Source organism: Dryobates pubescens, chromosome 19 (genome assembly GCF_014839835.1).
Source record: "Dryobates pubescens isolate bDryPub1 chromosome 19, bDryPub1.pri, whole genome shotgun sequence".
In the NCBI taxonomy this organism is placed as follows: Eukaryota; Metazoa; Chordata; class Aves; order Piciformes; family Picidae; genus Dryobates; species Dryobates pubescens.
This window is the reverse complement of record NC_071630.1, coordinates 11,159,241-11,179,303: the sequence shown is the minus strand read 5'-3', so window position 1 is coordinate 11,179,303 and position 20,063 is coordinate 11,159,241. Positions and strand designations below refer to the sequence as shown.

The 20,063-nt window shown below is 36.9% G+C and overlaps 1 protein-coding gene across 1 annotated transcript in view; it reads right to left on the bottom strand.

The window, feature by feature from the left end:
- Positions 1–20,063, bottom strand: part of USP10 (ubiquitin specific peptidase 10) — a 51,177-nt gene that overhangs the window by 11,750 nt on the left and 19,364 nt on the right. The window contains exons 3-10 of the mRNA XM_054169899.1: positions 17,683–17,728; positions 13,884–14,909; positions 8,453–8,544; positions 6,595–6,704; positions 6,076–6,131; positions 4,640–4,743; positions 3,799–3,898; positions 2,336–2,516 (exon numbers count right to left, since the gene is read on the bottom strand). Of these exons, the coding sequence (XP_054025874.1) occupies positions 2,336–2,516; positions 3,799–3,898; positions 4,640–4,743; positions 6,076–6,131; positions 6,595–6,704; positions 8,453–8,544; positions 13,884–14,909; positions 17,683–17,728 (1,715 nt within the window). The remainder of the gene's footprint in view (positions 1–2,335; positions 2,517–3,798; positions 3,899–4,639; positions 4,744–6,075; positions 6,132–6,594; positions 6,705–8,452; positions 8,545–13,883; positions 14,910–17,682; positions 17,729–20,063) is intronic.

The window sequence follows — 20,063 nt, the reverse complement described above, 5'->3', positions numbered from 1 at the left end:
TAAGGACAAAACCTTCAACACATGGCAAGCACAGTGTTTCAACAAACAAACCCTCTACTGTGTAAAGCTTGCTGCTTTTGGAGCAGCTTTTTAAACTAACCATTATTTAGTGCAATGATCAACAGAAATGGCTCCAAGTGTTTTCAGGCCCAAATATTAAAGGTTTAATTAATAATATTAATAATATTCTGAAAAGGCAATACTAAGGAGGTACTTTTTTCCTCTTTAATTATTAGAAATTAAACTAACATTTCTTCAAAAAGATACACAGAAATTGATCTGATAGCCAAAGCTTTGCTGGATTATGACTTTCTATAACAATGTCACTTATTAGAATAATCACTCATTTCAACTGACCATGAGGAAGATGCACCATTTTCAATGAATAAGTACTCTTGGGTATCATAGAATGGTTTGGGTTGGAAGGGTCCTCCAAAGGTCATCTAGTTCAATCGCCCTGCAGTGAGCAGGGACCAGGTACTGTAAGAACTCGAAGGCAAGATTCTTTTCAGCAAACAGGCACTGCCCATTTGCTACCCTGTTTAACCTACAACGATGTAATCAATGTATTTTCTTATACAATAACACTAAATGATGCTGCTTAGGGAAGTATTCAGCAGAGCTCTGCCTGGCTTGTGAGCTTGCTTGCAGAACAAGCACCTGAAATTCATACAAGCTGAAAGTCAAAAGGAACTTCTGCATATGAACAAAGCAGACCCTGACAAAAATGTATCTTCATATTTACACATTTAAGTCTCACATTGCTTAAGGAACACTGCTGGGTTTGGTTTTGTTCACTTTAAAGCAATTATGCCTAAATAGACATTTAATAGACTAAAGCCTCAAGAGGACAGCCTAAAGTTTCCCAAGCCCAAAGATGCCAACTCAAACCATGTTTTCCCAGCTGCTTTTTTCACTGATTTTTCCAATTTTGGATGCTTTAGTTAAGTGGAATTCTACTGGCAATTCTGTGTTCAGTCCTTCCTATCTCTACCCTCAGCTTCCCAGGATGAAGCTTTCCAGCATCACAACACACGATGCACTCATTGAAGTAAATGGTGTGACCTGGTTTGGAGGCTAATAAAGTGGGTGTGGCAACAGCAGATGTGGGATTTGTCCCTGTGGTTCCCACAGTCAGTGCAAGTTTTGGCCTTTTTTCAGCATCACCTTTGTTTTATGTCATTTTCTGTAGACTTCCACAGAAGACAATGTTCTCTTGGTAGTCTTAATTTATAAACTAAAGGAATCAAGTAGAGATCTAAATGATTCTGGTCATGATAAATTACTATGGGTATTACCAATACCTTGGGTACATGAACACGCACTATCAAGGCAGAATTTCACCAATACTTACAAACACCTGTCTGCCAATTTCTATGGAAAATATACTTTTATTTGCCAGCTGTCTGCCTCAAATCCCAGAAGAATCATTTCAGTGCATTTCAGAGGCAGAAGGCACTAGCCCACATTGTTCACACCTCTAGACTGCATACCTGGCAACACAGGGAGTCAAACCCTAGCAATTAAGTGTCTGTCTCCAATTTAAAAATAATTCTTCAAGTCTAGCATTTTTGTTTTGAATGTTTTTAGCAAGTGTTTACCTCGCTTTCATTTTATATTACACACTGCTCCAAACACGTCATGAGGCTTCCTTTACAAAAAATACTGTCAGTATCTACTTTCTGCCTTCAGCTGGTATCAGACCTGAATATAAGTCATGTCCCACATTCCTGTCATTCCTGTAACATCTTGTAGTAATCTACATTTTTCCAAACTTCTTTTGCTTTTAACATTAACTATTACACATAACCCTCCTACCTCTGGAAAACCTACGTGTCTAAATAACCAAAAGTTTACTATTTTATTTCATTCTTTTACTGACCAGATTTAGCTCTTAACAAATCTCACTAGCCTCTCATATCCTTATTTACAATACAAGTCAAGAGTCCTACAGAAGTAACAAAAATTAAGTGGCTCCAAATATACAAAGCATACATACTGCAAACTGCTCTATATGAAATTCATGTGTTTTGCTCTCTAAACATTCTACTCTTTTAAGACACTTTGAAAACTTCAGATTCTGTAAGAATTTATAGGATCATTTGACTGGTGGTCAATTCTCTGATCATTCTGGTCCAGCTCCTGAACTCTCTCTTGCCCAACAAAAACTTCATGGTTGAATGTTCACCTCTCCTGAACCGAACAAAGTGTTTAACAGTTTATTCTATCCATCTATCCAATTATGGTGAAAATACGTAAAGCAAAGCAGAGGAAAAAGTTATTTGTGAAGACAAAGCAGCCTATAGTTTCAATGTGTTATGAAAAAACACTGTACCTTATATGACCACCAAAAATATCAGTAATTGGAGTCTGAACAAAGTCAGCCTGTCGAGTGACTGATGATTTGTTGCGAGGTCCCACTTGCTCCCATTCATCCTCACTGCCTTCCCCTTGTTCATCTTGCTCCTCTTCTTCATGAACAGTCTGAGCCTCAGGGCCATTGGAAACAGAGAGTTCTTGAAGTCCAGAAGAAGGGAAAAAAAAAACCAAAAGGGCAACTATTTATTTATTTATTACAAATAAAATATACATACAGATGAAGAATTTCAAAGGACAAAAATACAATACAAATAATGTTCAAAGGATCAAATGATTTCATAGATTTGAGAATGTAAATAAGAAGTATATTTCAGGCTCGCTCACAGCTGGACACATCCATGGATTAACAGAATGCATCTCACTGCTGACTGTATGTAAAACAGATACAGTTTTCTAGCAAAGTTTGCTATATTTTTAGTAGTAAATTTATGGGGTAGAAAATTAGAAAGTCCAGTGTTATTCTGGAGACATAATTATGCCATTATTAAATACAACTCCTTTTCTGCAGAGATATTTTACAGGGAACCCAAGGCTTAGCAAATATTTTCTTTGCAAGTGCCAAAGTCAGGAGGTTATAAACTGCACACAGCTGAAGAACAAAATATGGAACGATCATTTTATATCATAAAGAGCTTACCCTACTACAGAGAAACTGGATAACCAGTGATCTTAGTTCTATACTTGGCTAAGACTAACAGTGTTTTGTTTCATTTTTAATAGGTGACTCAAACATAAAGCCACTATAAAATGAACTGGCATTGTACTCTGCATACAAACTCTAAGGTTTCTTACAAAGAATTTTTGTCTCCAACTTTGTCAGTGTGAATTTTGAAGTAATTTAGTGTGCTGTTTTATAGTAGATATAAATTAGCCACTAATATAGAAGTTTCCACTTGAGTGGCTTAAAGATCAGTGAAAGGATACACTGATGTGTTTTGGAACTACCATGGAGAGAGCCAAAATCCCACTAAACAACTGACATGGCAGATATTATGCATGGCAGACAAACACTCCTGTGCTTAAGACAAGACTGGTCAACTTGAGTTAGCCTTAAATAATGCTCAGTTGAGCTCAGAAACCATTTGTAACACAGAAAATATCTTGTTTGGAAGGACCAGGTATATGAGTTATTACTGTCACTCAAAATACTTACAGAATAATAATGGTTCTCCAGATAGCCAGAAACACTTCAGATCTTTCTGTCCAGTTTACAAACATTCTCATTTCATGATTCACATTAGAACAAAAGATTACTTGCTCATGTCTTTGAGTCCCCTAAAACATGGCATTCTACCCCTAGCTCAACATTACTACTACTATTACTCCAAATACTACTCTCTACTACAGAATCAACACCCGAAAAAGAATATTTGAAAGACATGAAGCTTGATAGAAAAAAAAAACCAAACATCCACTAACTTTCATTATGTGGAGAGAGAAGTTTCTTTAAGGTCAGCATTTCTTCATGTAGTCCATTGAGGATAAATCCCAAGTATTCTTCAGCATCCTCTTGTCTGCCCTGAATAAAATGTTTTGGGTTTTGTTTTAAATTATTATGACATTTTCACATTTTCATTTTAACAGAAGGTTCATAACTTGAGCATCTAGCTTTCTACTACTAATTTAACTCATTTAACATCTGTTCAGTTCAAGACAAGTCAAATAAAGTATACATTTTTTTATATCAAGCCCTGGTTTTTAATCAGTTCGAAAAGAACTCATTAACTGGGAACCTTTTGTAAGCTTGACCTGGATAAAAGCATTTTTGCATCAGTCCCAACACAAATTCAATTCAAGATGTGTTAGTAATTACTGTTTTCTTGCTGTTTCCTTTTAATATAATATTAAATGTTGTGCTCAAACGAAGGCAAATTCAAAACATGGTTTGCACCACTGTGGTTTTTTAGAATTGAAACTAAAGCTAAAACAGTGTTTTGAAGGCTCTTCAACAGTTCCAAGCTGAATCCCAAGCAGAAAAGAACAACTGCTCATTTCCTAAACAGAAATTAAGGCCTATAATTACTGATAAAGATATGTTCCATTCTAACAGTACTTTTTTCCACTATTCTGACACACCCAAACTTGTATTTAGTATCATCTTATGATTTACATCTTGAGACAGTCAAGTTTCATTAGAATGAACTATAAATTGAATTTAGTGTCACTTAAGCACAGAACCTGATGCATAGCTTTGTGTTGTTTTAAGAACAGTGACTGTCTTGCAGTGAAATTACAACAGTAAAAGATTTGTAAGTCACACCTTCTCTGACAGACTTGACTTTATAACTGTCAAAAGTCTATAGATATATGTAGGTTCAAAGGCAGCTCCTGGTCGGATGTCTCTCACAATTTTATCACCTAAAGCTGCAAGGCAAAAGAGAAGTATATATAAATAACAACATGTTAGTTCTTCTATCTTATACCTTAACATTGTCTTCATACAGCACTAGATTTTGGAATCCAAAAGTATTTTTTTTAATTAATAGTTTTGCTACAATTTTAGTGACTCAAGCTTGGAATTCCTAAGATACAACTCTTATCCATAAAGTCACCTTACACACTTAGAGGTGGTCTGGAGAAGTCTGTACTCTCTTCAACACTAAAGATTATCAATAATATCCATAACCATCATAAAAGAGCAGTCCCAATTTCATTTAATTTTTTGTACTTTTTTTGTATTCAAAGAATGTCCTTCAATCTTTCATGCACTTGTAATTCTAATAGATCACTTTTCCCCACTGCAGAAAAACAATTAAAAAACAAGGAACAGCTTGACAGAACATTCAGCCTAATGGCAATAAAAGGCCTCAGAAACTGTATTGGAAAACTTCACAATACAATAAAATGACCTAGAAGTGCAACAAGTTGCATAAGATCGCAGAATTTGTTTTACAGAAACAAAACTAAAGCAGCAAACCACAGAAATGTCTGAACTGTTTGGAAATCACTGGAAGACCAGCTCCTTGTGATAGTTTCTTATGATGTTACATAAACACATTCCTGAAACTGTTTTTTAGTTCTATAAGTTCCTAACACAACAGATTTGGGTTAGAGATTAAAATTATATTGTAGGCTTTACTTTTTATTTCCATCAAAATATGTTCTGACTACATGATCATCACTGCTCATAAACACCTATTAACAGGAATCATACACCTAAAGTTTTCACACTTAAACAGTGCATAGAATGGGGAGGAATTAAAAGCCATAATAAAATGCCTGCAGGCAGTCTCTAACCACTAAAGAGACCTATTATAGTCCCATTTTGTTCTGAATGAACATGCCTGTTTACTAAAGAAGCATAGAACTGAGCAAGCTGATGAACAGCTGAAAATATGACAGGAAAAGAATGGAGTTAAATACATTGAGTATCAAATGATTTTATTAGAAATGACACTTCTTAGAAGATATGTTAACAATTAAGCTAACTTTGAATAAAAATTATTCTTACTGTACTTGTACATCTGATCTACCCAACAGAAGAAAAAACTTGATGTGCAACACCTATGCCTTCCTGACATGGATTACCAATAACAAAAAGCTTAACACTGACAGAAAAGAAACAGCAAACTTAAGACATCAAGAAATCCCCAAAATCCAAAAAGCCATGTAAGGGATCAAGCACCTGTATTTAAAGGTGCTTCACACAATACAGATACTTATGATTTAAAGACTCCCTCCCCTTCTCGCACTCACCTTGTTTTGCTTTAGGAGGTACAGGCATATTAGTGAATTCGTTCATTAAACGAACACTGCAACAGAAGGGAAGGAACAATTCGACATGAGCAGCATGATAGAAGGACAAAGAATAAAAATTAGATCATTGTCATTAATGACTGGCAAAAGGAACTAAAAACAGAGTATCTTAGTGAAGTCTGAGTAAAGTTCAGACAAAAATTAAGCTGACCACTGCTAATGAAACCAAGGTGTTAAATTAGTTCCTGCCACACTCATGGTTCACTTTTGCATATTAAGTGCTTTAAAAGTGATAGTCCTCAGGCAACAGAAAGTCCCTTCCTGCACTAGTCGAGCAACTGTAAAATACCAAGGTTCACTGTAAAAGCCACCAAAACACCCCAACCAACCAAACCAAACCACAAAAGAGACTTCTGGGTACAAATCAAGTTCCAGCAATTGCAGTAAACAATCACTTGTTAGGTTATTTCCGAACAAGCTTAGTCAGATCACAGACGATTTTTTTTAACATCTACTTACAAACTGTCTATCATTGGTGTTGAGGTACACGGCCGCTGCGATTTTGAATACATTGGAATGGACTTCATTAAATGATACATTGGAGGGCAAGCAACCAAAGCTTGCAGAGTCTATCCAGTGGCATTAAGGAAATAGTCAGACAATATAAGCTGCATAGTAACCAAACATTAAATTATAATTGAAATAATAAGCAAAACAAAGCTAACTCTCTGTTAGGTAGACCAATCCAATAGTTAAATCGGAACAGATAGGTGGACTTTTATCACAGCATTAATTAATAAGGCTTAAAAGTTAACCTAAAAAATTCTGGCATCTTGTAGCACACAGTGTTTACACTGACATTTTAATAATGTCACAGAATTTAATTGAAGGGAAGGAAACAGTCAGTTTAGGAGAAGAGGAAAAAGAACTTCCAAAGATTTTATGAACTTGACAATTTGAAAAATGGGCAAGTAATAACCTGCAACAAGTTTTCTGAAAAGGATGGAAGAAGCCATCTGACAAGACTTCAAAAGTTCAAGGTGATGATTCATCCCCATAACCAAACCAAACAAATCCGCTGTGATGTGAAACATTCTGTGTGTAAAGAAGAGCTTGGAGCAACTGGAAAATGCAGAGTTTATGTTGGGAGAAAATACTTTTAAAATATCAAAATCCATGCTACTTGAGAACAGTGAAGAGAGGAAATGTATTAGAAGACTGGAGGGACACAAAAATAACTAAGAGATCCATTAACTTGATCTCTATTGTATGCAAAACTTGAGTAACAATTTCCCATGGAATATTTTAATACTGAAAAAGTGAGAGCTAATGCCTACAGTCAGACAAGTGAAGAACAGATTGTGTAAGATAAAAGCTGAAGTTTAAAGCACCGTTGCTGGCCTGGAAAAAGGTTCTTAGGTTCTACAATGATCTGCATTGGAAATGGACTTTTTTTGACTAGCAGTGCTAGCAGAAGCAGTGAAAGTGTGTTGTCATTTGCTAACACAGAAGATATACTAATAGGACAGTTATTACTAATAAAACGATAAAAGAATCATAGAATTGTTTAGGTTGGAAAAGACCTTAAAAGATCATCAAGTCCAACCATTAACCCAGCACTAGCAGGTCACCACTAAACTCTGTCCCTCAGCACATTCACATAGCTTTTCAATCTGCCATTGACCAGGGCAGCCTGTTCCAGGGCTCGACAACCCTTTTGGAGAAGGAATTCTTCCTCATGTCCAATTTAAACCTCTCCTGGCATAACTTAAAGATGTTTCCTCTTGTTACTTGGGAGAAGTGGCTGACACTAATTCAGCACTGAAAAAGGAAGATTTCTGTTATCCGAGGTGAAGTGACTCCTCAGGAGAAGTAAGAGCAAGCCAGCCTTCCATCTCATTATGAAAGGATTATTTTAAACTCTTCATTTACACAAATGGTAAAACAGAAACAATCTGCTCAACTGAAACTCAAATCATCCACTTGCCAAATTGACAAAAGAAAGCCTAAGAGTAAGAATAGATACTTCAAGAGAAATAACCGCTTAAGTTGATGCACAGTTGTTAAGTAAACATAACTAGAAACACCAAGGTTTTCAGTCACGAGGAAGTTAGAGTTATGAAATATTCAGACATAAGTAAAGGAGATAAATTGCAAACAGGATTGTGAAACCAATTGAAGGGGAACCCTGGACACAAGGTTCAATGATCCAAAATATCCCTGGATTTACCCTTAAACAAATTTAACCATGGTAGCAGGGTATGAGAAGGCAAACGCTTTCATAAAATACTTACCAGATTGATCCAGAAAAGCTTTTGACAGATATAATATACAAATTTTAACTTAAGTGAATTATTTTTTTCCAAGCTAAGGATACAGCATTGATGTAGCACCAGTTTCCTTTGTTGATCAGCCCTCGTGGTTGCAAAGACACTGGTTTATGTATTAGCCTTACATTTTCCAGTATTTCTGCAGAATGAGAAATAGTAAATGGAACATCAACAAAATGCACATGCTGGCCATCAAAAAAAGTCTTTTGACACACTGCAAAATAATTAAAATCAATTAACAAAATTCCTAGGAACTTCAGGAAATACTTTTCACTCCATTTAAACACTGTTCATATTTCAAATCAGACACACTTCTTCACTGGAGACATCTTGGCATTCAGATCAGGAGGACGCTTGTACAAAAAGCAATCATTTTGATGCAAAAGCGAGAAGATCCACTTGGTTTTAGTTTTGGTTTCCTAACATCATATTCTTTTATTTATATAGACACATATATAGATGTAAAATCCCATCAGCTGTAATCCCTTACTGCCAATTTCATGAAGCACTTTCCAAATTCTGCTTTGAAGAGAGATGAAGCTGACAGAGCAGGCTCAGTTTACACGTTTCCACATGTACTATCTTACAAAAAACCAAACCAAACCAAACAAACAAAACCCCAACAAACCAACCTCTCAGTGCAAATAGGACAGGCAGATGTTAATGTGGTCTTCAAAACACTATGTTTTATTTGCTAGTTTAAAACTTCCAAAAATCTAAAAGATAATGCAGGCTTGCATAATAGAATTCCTGCTTTTATCCTGCTTTCAAGAACTTTAGCAATGGCCAAAGTTTAAAAATTAGAAACCACTGCACATAAATAAGGCTGTCACAGCTATGAAACTGAGAGCAACATGGGGAGTTTTTCCAGGAAGTCTGACCTGCTATTTAGGTACTTAAATAAAAACTATTTAAGGAAAATATTGGACCTGGTATATTTTAAATGTGCAAAGTAAGGACAGAAGGTATATGAGACAGAGCAAAAAATGCAAATAAATATAGCAATTGTCTACCAAAGGGGTTATTTTTATAATACAAGTGAGGGCCTCTAAAGCCCTTATATGCTACACTGCATAAAGAGTTTGAGCTGTTCACTGGAGGGACTATCCATAAACAGTAAAGATAACATGACAGAGATGGAAAAACAGAGGCACAAAGCCTTAACTAAGCTGAGAAGGTGACAGAACGGCAAATAAAATCCATGTCCTTCTACTTCCAAACAATTTCTTTACCTGCAGGATCATATTTCCTGCTGACATCAGCAGTTCTAATCAAGTAACAACATGTTGAAAAAAAAGAAACTATTTAAATCAGTCTTCTGTTACAAAACCTGACACCTGAAAGGGCAGACAGCAGAAAGATACAAAAGGGAAAATGTTATCATCTAGCACAGATTCAGATGAACATTCCACTGTGAGAGCTGACAGTTACTACTTTACAAATGCTCTATTTCAGAATATATTGTTAAAGTCTAATATTCTTGTTGATATGGCTAAGCACTGTTAAAAATGGGCATGAAATTGAAGCACTTAGTGTTTACCAGTCACTTTTTACTTCAACTGTATTTTCCCCATTTTTGCATTGACCTTAATAAAAAGATTACTAGGATCTTTAGCATCCTCTTGTGGTCATAAAAGTGCTCTGTAAACCATGTCTAGAGCAACTACAGTGAGTTATTTCTTTTAACGTGAAGAATTATTTGTGTGTACTGCAATTACATTCAGCATCACATTTTCACCTCACATCTAACATTTGCACAGTAACTGGAAGTACTTTTTACCAGAGTATCAGGAGAAAAACACACTTACAACCATGAGAACATCTTAAAATTTAAAAAAACCACCTGTTACAGAGCACAGGTCACCAATCACAAAGAATTCACATTGCCTTTGGTGGGTATTGACTTGTGAAAGATGCCCCTGGTCTGAGAGCATATCCAGAACAATACAATGTTTATAAAATTCCTGTTGGTAAACAGATTTTGCTGAAGTTCATTTATCATGTGGTGCTAGCACAAATACCTGTTAAATTTAAAAAATCCCACAGCACTTCCCTAATCCATGCAAGTCCAAAGTGTAATGGAAGAGAAACCACGTGGACATGGTCTCCATGCAGAAGCATTATGTGTTACAAGTCAGTGATTTCTTGCTTAGCTTGAGATCATTATTGGCAAGTACGAAAGTACGATGTCACTCATATTTCTTCAAATCTGGACAATGACAACAAATGCCAGGACCATGCTGCTGGACAACCCTACAGGAAATAATTTTCTGCAAGAAGGCAATTTGATATTACAGCAGACAAAAATTGTGAGGCCATTTATAAAAAGCCCAAACCTTGCATGCCTGCATTCCACAACTACTTGCTCTAGGAGCTTATCAAAATTTCATCAGCAAGAAATTTTTTTCTACAATGCAACACTGAAATACCTCTGTTACAAAATCAAGTAATTCTTGTCTTGTTCACTACAGTCTTGTGAAAGCTATGAATCATCTTCTTTATAAATCTATGTATTTGAAGTTACATCCACAATCACTCCAACAATGGGCGAGAAAGTTAATTCCACATTTCCCATGTTTGCTCAAAGAGTATAGTTTTCAGATCTTATTTCTGTTTTTCCTGCTGCACTATCACATCTTCCTTGAGAAGTAATGCCCAAAGACCAGTCCTCAACTGCAACAACTGTAGTTACATTTCATCTCTTCCATGTAAATTGGTATTAAAACACACTTAAAAACCCTTGTCGTCTTCAGTTTTACTAAGGACACTGATCAACTCCCTAGTACTTCCAGATCCTTTTATTCTCTAACACTATTATCAACTATTACAGTTCTTCGTACTGTAATGTTGCATTTGGTTTCTGTTCTGCTGCATTCTTCCATTCTTGCATGTACTGAATGTCCTTGCATGTCCTCCTAACTTAAAATCATAACAGTTTTAGTCAAATCTTAACTGCTTGTATTCTTCAACTCATCTGAAATTCTGCCTGCTGTAAACAAATTTTACGTGCACTGTTAACTCCACCACCAGTGAAAACACTGCAAGAAAACGTGATTTGGAAAATCTTTTCTATTTTCCCACTGAAATTCTTCCTAGGTACCAAAAACAGTTAAGAGACTACCCAAAAGAACTGCTACTTTTCCAGTCACTTATTTCCCTACCTCACTTAGAAAACTATTACAAGGCATTACTAACCATCACCAGAGGGTACTAACTGTGAAAAGTGGCAAGTGAAGTTTGAGAGTCTTATTTTTCACAAGTAGATATCGTTTCTAACCTTACTATGCCCTAGAAACGAATTAATGAAATGTCACTTAACTTCTGGTGTCCCGAGAGCTTGTTCTAAACAGAAACTGTGCAGAAATGCCTCAGAGCTCCAACATTAAGTTAGAAGATTGATTTTGCTTGTCAAACTCAAGAAACTTTAGTTCAAAATTTCACCTGTGTTTAGCACCCTGTGGCACCTGTGGTCAAAAACATATTCCCACTGGCATGAGCTGAAACTGGTGGAATTCCCAGCAATCCAACATCAGGACCTCAACTCAGCCACACAGGGAACAAAGAATACAATCAGCAGCTACCTCTGAAAAACAGGATTACTATACACTCTTAGACAATGATGCTAAGATAGGCAGAAGGATTCAAATGAAATACATATGCAACACAAAAATGGGCCTGTCTGGAAATCATAAACTGAAACTCATGTAACAGATTTGAGTGTGGGTGTATGAACAAAGTACTGATTGGCGAACAGGGACAGGGAACACTAACATAAGGACAGACAATGAAGAAAATTCACCTTTTTCCGCAGAGCAAAGCACTGATTACATGGCATTTATATCTTAAAATAAATGTTTTATACTGAAATCAGAAGCATTTGAATCACAGGAATTGCATCAATGTAACTCCTACCTAAATCAGCTAGAAAGACAATACTCAGATTATTCCTATGCAAAACCAGGCAGCTAATAGTGAAGGTGCAGAAAAAACCTGCATAAAAATGACATTGCTATTCTAAAGCATTAAAGGCAAAATAAAAAGCTCTGCTCCCACCTGGTGGCAAGAAATAGGAAAGAAACAGTAAAAGTCTAGACTTAACTCACTGACAGTAACTTAAAGCTCACGCAACAGAGAAGATTGGGGGGTGGGGGGAAAGAAACAAACAACCCACGACAACAAAACACCAACCAACCAAACCTTTATCATGTATACCAAGCAGCTGTGGCTTTGTGGTTGTCACCACATACTTTTAAGTTTAAATTCACTACCAAATGATAGATCAAGAATAAATACACTCCACATGTATGGGTTAATATAAATCATCATCACCTGCTTATAGATATTTGTGGGGTTTTTTAATACAGTCAACTGTTTGTGATGCTCAAATGAAAAATACACATAAATAGAAGTTATTCTGACAGCTTTCCTCTCAACAGACAATGAGACCATAAAGAATAAGGAGGGGATGAGAAGAAAGAACATACTTCTAGGTATTCTCAATAGAAATTTCCAGGCCAGCTTCTGGTTACAGCAGGAAACTTTGACTTAAAGCTGTTACACGCAAAACACCATTGTGTTTGTTAATTACCTGCTAGCCTGAACAGCAGGATTTTGCACAAGGCTTTTCACCTACAGACTACTTCCCAGATCTAAAAGAACTGGTTTTGTTCCCACACTCACAAGTCAGTGACACAAAATGCAACTCCATGGGTATTTTTCTTCATGTTTTCTGACCAAATCTGCAAAAATGATCCCATGCACATTGCAGCATTGCTCATTAGGGCCACAGATATGACAGGACCAATGGTCAAAGCCTTTATATTACACATTGCCTTTCCTGATGTACCCCTGGACAGTTTGCTATGCTTATCCTGGAACAGGCAGTAGCTAGCACTGCTTCTGAATAAAACAGTATAACAGTTAAGGATAATTCTTTACAATTTGGAAGACAGACCTCTCAAACAGCAAATCAATAAATATACAATCTATTTCCTGAATTAGAGTCTGTGAGGCTAGACTTATTTAGATACTACACTTAAGCTACTGTCAATGTCCAGGAACTTCATCTACTTTGGCATAAATATATTAATACTCCTCTTTTCTTGTAATGCAATGCAGGACAAGATTGTAAATACCGGATAATGCAACACACTTTTCTCATGTATTCTCCTTATTACAACAGCACATAGCTAAATGCAAGCAGCCTATATAAAAACCATGGGTCACTTTCACATGTTTGACATACAGCAATAGTTTTACTGCACCTGGGATAATGAAGTGGTGAGGTCTTGTTGGAATGTTTACACAGGGGGATACAAAACTAGCTGATGTAAATTAAACCTTTCATAGCAGTGCTTGAACAGGCATCTCATTAAGAATATAACAGAGGGATCTTCTCTACCAATATTGCACGCTCCAATTTACAAGCAGAGTTAATACCCTTCCAGTGTAACATCCACTCCTGTGTATTAACTATACCTGCAATCTTTATGGCTACAGGATCCTCTGAAACTGGAACAGGTCCCTCTTTGACTTCAACCTGTTTTTCAGGGACAAGAGTAGATGTGGCAGGAGGGGTATACTTAGTCTCAACATAGACCACAGATGTGGAAGCAGAGGGCTTGGAATTGTGAAAAAGACTAGCCCACGATTTTGCAGGCTGATTAACAGGGACTGATCCTGCAGCCGGGACTGTTGCCTCAGTAGTAGGTGAAGCTTCCTCAGGCTTAGCTTGGTCTGAGTCAGTGCTTTCCACAGTGTGCAATTCTACCCCATTGGCAGCTGTGTCCTCACCAGAGGATTCAAGTGTTTGTCCATTAGTAACGCCAACATTTTCAGTAGTATCAGTACCAGCATAAGACTGTACAACAGCTGTCCTTAAAGGGCTATCTCTGCCAGTCTCTGAGGGGATGCAAAACTGTTCAGAATTAGTAACACGGCATACCTCAGGCTGCCCTGCAGTCCTGGTATTGTCTAGTGCGCTAGAAACAGAATCATCAGAGACAGCTTCATTAACGAAGTCCACAGAGTTGTCCGGGCTGTTGCAAGTCCTTGGTGTGGCCAGGGAGGGTAAGTCTCCTGTCAGTTCTGTGTCCTCCGTGCTTATGCTGTTTAGTCCTGATGAATTTGCGTGGCCGTTTACAAGAGCTTCTGTGGGAGCAATGCCGTCGCTGACATCTTCCAAGTAACTGTAGTATCCAGGGGGCCTTTTTTTCTTCTTTTTCCGCTCCCTTTGTCCAAGGCCTCCAGACAAACCATCGTGTTCAGCATTAGAACTGCTGTCCAAAGAGAGGGTCGGATCGGTGAACTGGCAGTCAATGGAGTTGTAGTTTGTTTCACTGAGAGTATCATTGGGGGTTTTCTGAGCAGGTGCACAGCTGAGGATGAATTCTGGAGCCTGAGGATTCAGAGTACTTGAAATACTGTAGTCGGTGCTATTTAGTACAGATGGCTGTGTCTCAATAACTTCATTAACACCAAATTCAATTCTCTGATACTCTTCCCCTGGACAAGAGAAAGCAAACCTGAGTTAGTGAATGACATTGAATTAAAAAAAAAAAACCACAAACTTTTAAGAAAAAAAAAATAAATTTGTATTTTTCTGCAAGTCAGAAAACAAGGTAGACTCCCTCAAATGAATATAATTCTCCAGGTGCAAGATAGAGAAAAGACTATTTCAAAACATTGTTTTCTTAAGACACAAGTGTGATTCAGATCTTCTTAAACAAGTATGTAATTTTCCAAATCACTGCACTGTTCCTGCAAATGACACCTATTAAATTCACCAGCAAATGACACCTATTAAATTCACCATTAAAGCTCAAGGACTTTAGCAATATTCTGCATTAATTACTGGATAGTTGCACGTAAAATATGGTGCAATATTTAACTCCACACCTCTTCTAAAGCCACCCTTTTCCACTGACAGCTAAAAAATTCAAGCCTTTACCATTTAACTTTGGGAACTAATTTCCACAGGTAAAGTTTGGTTTGTTTTTCCTGGTGTGCTAAAATTTATCCTAATTTCTAATATCTGAAAAATAATTAATTGTGTGAAAACACTGCCATTCTTTTTTTGGCATTTGAGACTCATGAGTAACACCATGGATGAGTCTACCACAGCCAAAACTGAGAGTTCTCACTTCAGCACTCCAGTCCTGTTCTTCCAATCTCCAGTAAGCTTCTAGAATTTGTGTTACCAAAAGCTAACCTAGGAAAAAAAAATAATCCAAGCAACTTTTTTTCCTGCCTTTGGTGAACTTAAGGGCTTACTGTGCAGTGGAAAACAAGAGCCAACACAGTACAAGTGGGGAGCAGAGAACAAGCCACATCCCTCAGAATTCTGGCATGATGGTCATTTAGCTGAAGACACATACATGATAAACAAAAATCTTGCCAAGAGCATAACAGAAATTCTGTCCTTTAACATACAGATTAGAAATTTACAATTGAGGACTTAAACTTTACAGCTTGCAGCAGGAGTAGAATAATAAATACCAGTAGCTAGTCTGTGTAGCTAGTCTATGGAATGACTGGCAGAAGATCACTTGCTATGAGATTGTGTGAAGTTCATTTGAAAACAAGTGAGAGGTCATTTTTTTTTATCTAATTGCTTTGACTGTCCACTTGCTTCTGGGCATCTTGGTTTCAGTCAAGTTCATGGTGCTATTTTTTAATGGACTGAAACAAATCTGTTATCAACAACGTGACACGCAGATACTGAAACAAGTAACAGGAGATGCTTCAAGGATAAAGTCTATGTACAGTAGCACTAATTAGTCTAAACAGAATTCTGTATATTAGAGCTTCAGCCATGATTTGGTTATTCTCACTAAGTGTTAACAGATTTTCTAATTCTGTAATTTTTTTCTATACTTCAGGATTTAACTTTATTAGACTGGGGGAGTAACAACAGAGTCAGTGTATGCCATGTTGTTATAATTACAAAGATGCTGCATAAGCAAAGCATTCCATTTTAGTTTCTGCAGCTTCTTATGCAGCCATCACAGTGGTAATATGCAAGCACAGTACAGTGCAAGCTTGTTAAAGGAATGTTTCAGGCAAAACCTAGTTTGCTGTCATTACCTAATCTGAGGGCTGTGAGAGGTTCTCTCAGAGTCTAGGAATGATCTGAAAAACATTTGCACAAACCAACTTTCTGCATGGCTTCTGAACATTAAAATCTCAGTCTTCAAGAACAGAACTTAAATGCAGTTAGAAAAAGCAAGGTATGACTGAACACTCCTGTCATCAACAACAGACAATTCATACCATAGGTCCTTTTAATGAACTTTTCAAACTCCTACTTTAAACCTAGGGTCTTAGAATTGGTCTTGTACTAAATGAAGCTACTGAACTTTCTAAAATGTTGTGTATCTGCTTTCTAATGGAACCTGTTGTCCCTCTTCAGGACTAGCTACCTTATTTACCTTTAAATGCAAGGCTATGCACAATTAGTAGGTGTTCTTAAACATTAACATGTGCCTTTTGGTCCACTTAACTACTACTGAGAAATGTCCAGTCAGACACTTGCATTAATTTGAAGGTAATCTGGATGTCATTTGTACCTGATATTCATTTGGGTAAGTTTCTGTTTCCTTGCTCTCCCTTGGTTCAGGGGAAAAACCAAAATATTGACTTACTTGCTGCTTAAAATACTGTAAAAGTTTGGTTTAAACTACAGAGAGTAATGACCACATGGCAATCCCTACTTAGCTGTCAACCTGATGTACCCATGAAGCAAGGCTATGTTGTCAAGTTTATGGCTTCAGAGTAGACGTGTGACTGCTACAGCCTTAAAATGGGAACTCTATAATGCATTTTTACATCAAGAATTATACTTTGACCAAAAGAGGACTTTCCAGAAAAAAAGCTGAGCTAGACAGAGACAAAAGTCAAAGGGAACACTAAGCAGAGCACTGCTTGCAGCAAATACTCATACGACAGCACTTACAGGAGCGCCATCTGAACGCCACACTAATTACTACTTCAATACAAACTCTCCAGCAAACTTCAGCCCTCCACATTTTTTGTGCAATATTTCAGCAAGACATTAAGGTCTTGTACTAGCATGACTGAGGAGTAAGCATGTGCTCCCTAGTTAGGTGCAGTTGAGTGCAGCATTTTCAAATACTCTCATGGATCTCATTCAACAAAGGCATTAAAAACCCTAAAGATTATATTGAAAGAGAGATTGTAGTAAATCTAAGGAAAGTGTCTCAGCCTTTAAGTTTCAAAAAAAGAAAGGATGTTGATTCCTTACTATTGTGAAACTTACCTGTGGACTTAATACCACATGAAACTGTATCATTGTATGGGGGGAGCTGTGGAAAAAAAAGAAATAAAACTTATTTAAAGACAAAGCAATTCTATTAACATTTCAGATCAGTTTCATTTGAAACATCTGAATCCTTTAAAAATAACATCATCATTAAGGTTTGATTTTCTGAGAGTATGTCTTGAACTCCTGTTTCTATATTTATCAAATCCCACACTGTAGCTTCAAACGTCCTTGCAGATTACCACAATTACTGAAAGATAATCTTGGTCACACACTGTAGGCTCATCGACTTCTCAAGCAATTCACCTCACAGCATCAGATCTTCCTCCATGAACAGTAACTCAGCACCATTTTAAAATGAGGAACATAGACTCTTTTTATATAAGAACTGAAAATAAACTAAATTACCTGTGAAAAGATGAAATAAAGCTTTGCACAGTCACACCTAAACCTTTAGACTCTCAACCTGCTTCAGCTACAGAGTTGCCCTTAAGATCTTCTAGAGAAGCTTAATCACATTTAATAAAATGAAGAATTTTTGATCATAAAGTAACTACAGCATGTAGTTTCCATTTGGATTGCAAATACGTTTGGTATAGAACACTAGCATCATTTTATGGATGCAGTGTTTGATAGAACCCCTGCTATTGCATAACCACAGCTGGACAACTTCTAATTCCCCCTTGCCTACACCCAAACTCCTCCAGTAGCTGAAAGTTTTCTGTGCCTGCATGAACTGATGGCCATTGCTACAGCACAGTCCAGCTGCTGCCTTGATAACAGCTAAACACTTTCTGCAGTGGGAAATAAAACATTGAGAGCATTGTGCAGTTGTATGATGCTAGTCTAAATATTAATTATAATGGCGTAACAAAAATCAAAGAATTATCCATTGAAGCCTTCAGTTCCCTAAAGCTACAGATATTTTAAATGCTGCCTTCTTAAAGCAACATAAACAACAGATTTGAAGTGGGAAGAAAAAAATATTCCTAAAAGTCCATTATAAAGATGTGCATAGAAAGAGCACATCCTGTAAAAGCCATTTATAAACCATAACACATCAGCTTTCCAGATAAAATATGACAACCTATGGGTCAGAAAGAAGCTTTAAGCTGTTAAGAATCTATTATCCAAATTAATACTGAACATGGATTCGATATAATTTTATACTTGCTGTGACTCACAAGACTAGCACTGCCTGCAACAAAATATGTGTCAAACCAGTGCAGTGTTGAAATCTCAGTCTTGTCCTTCTTGAATTTCACCCTATTTTTTTCAGTCCACTTTTCTGTACACTGTAAAACTAATAAGCAGAATTTTTACTTCATCATCCAGATAATTAAAAGAATGAACTGAACCAGATCAAGGACAAACTTAAGGAAAGTTATTCAACACTTTTTTTTATTTTGATAGCTAACCAGTAAGTGGTACACTTGAAACGGTTATAAAACAGACTGGCTCTAACAATGTAGGTTGATGTTTCCTCAACACACTTTAGACATTTTCTTCTCCCACCACATAAGCATTAGAATAGCTGATGTAGGACACTGAAGGTGACACTACATAGGATGCAAACATCACACTGCTGTGACTGTATTTAACAGTGGGGCAGCAGCAATACAATTAGAACACACGTGTATTACCTAAAGATCTCTCGTGCATTACTTCCCATCTTCCTGAAAGACACAAAGCTATCCCTGAAGGCATTGAGAAGCTATCTTTTCCTTTCCAAACTGCCCACACCTCCCACCCCATCCCATTCTCTTCATGCACTTTATTTTCAGTAGCATATTGTATTATAATTGGAAAATTAAGTTACAGGAAACTAAGTCCCATTAACAATGGTCATCAAATTAGTAAAATGTAAGAAAAGGATTTCTCTATCTGCAACCCAAGTGTTCACTTCCTTTATGTTGAGGGAGGAGGATGGAATACAGATTGAATGTTTGAATGGAAATGTCTGGAGGAAAACCTGGAAATTGACCTACAAGAAAATTATTTGTCAAGTCTGGAGACTAAGACAATGGCATAATACTCTTCCCTTCAAAAGGAAAATGGTTTCTTCTCTCTCTAACACGAACTACAGAGAATAAGAGGCTGCAATAGCATCTGCAGTATGTTTTGAACTCAAACACAAAGACAGCTGTTTCCACTCTGTGGTTCTCACAGCCATTGTAATTACTTTATTATTGATCCATTTCTTATTTCTCAGACCTCACACACAGCCTTCCTTGTAAGCACAGCTTTGATGGTGAGCAGTGCTTCACCTGTCAGAAAACAGTAAGAATTTCTGTGCTTCAAAAGGCTCATGAGACTTAGAAGCCCACCTTACTTAGAGTCAAGATCACTGCTGAAAAAGTTTTCTCCATATCCAGCTC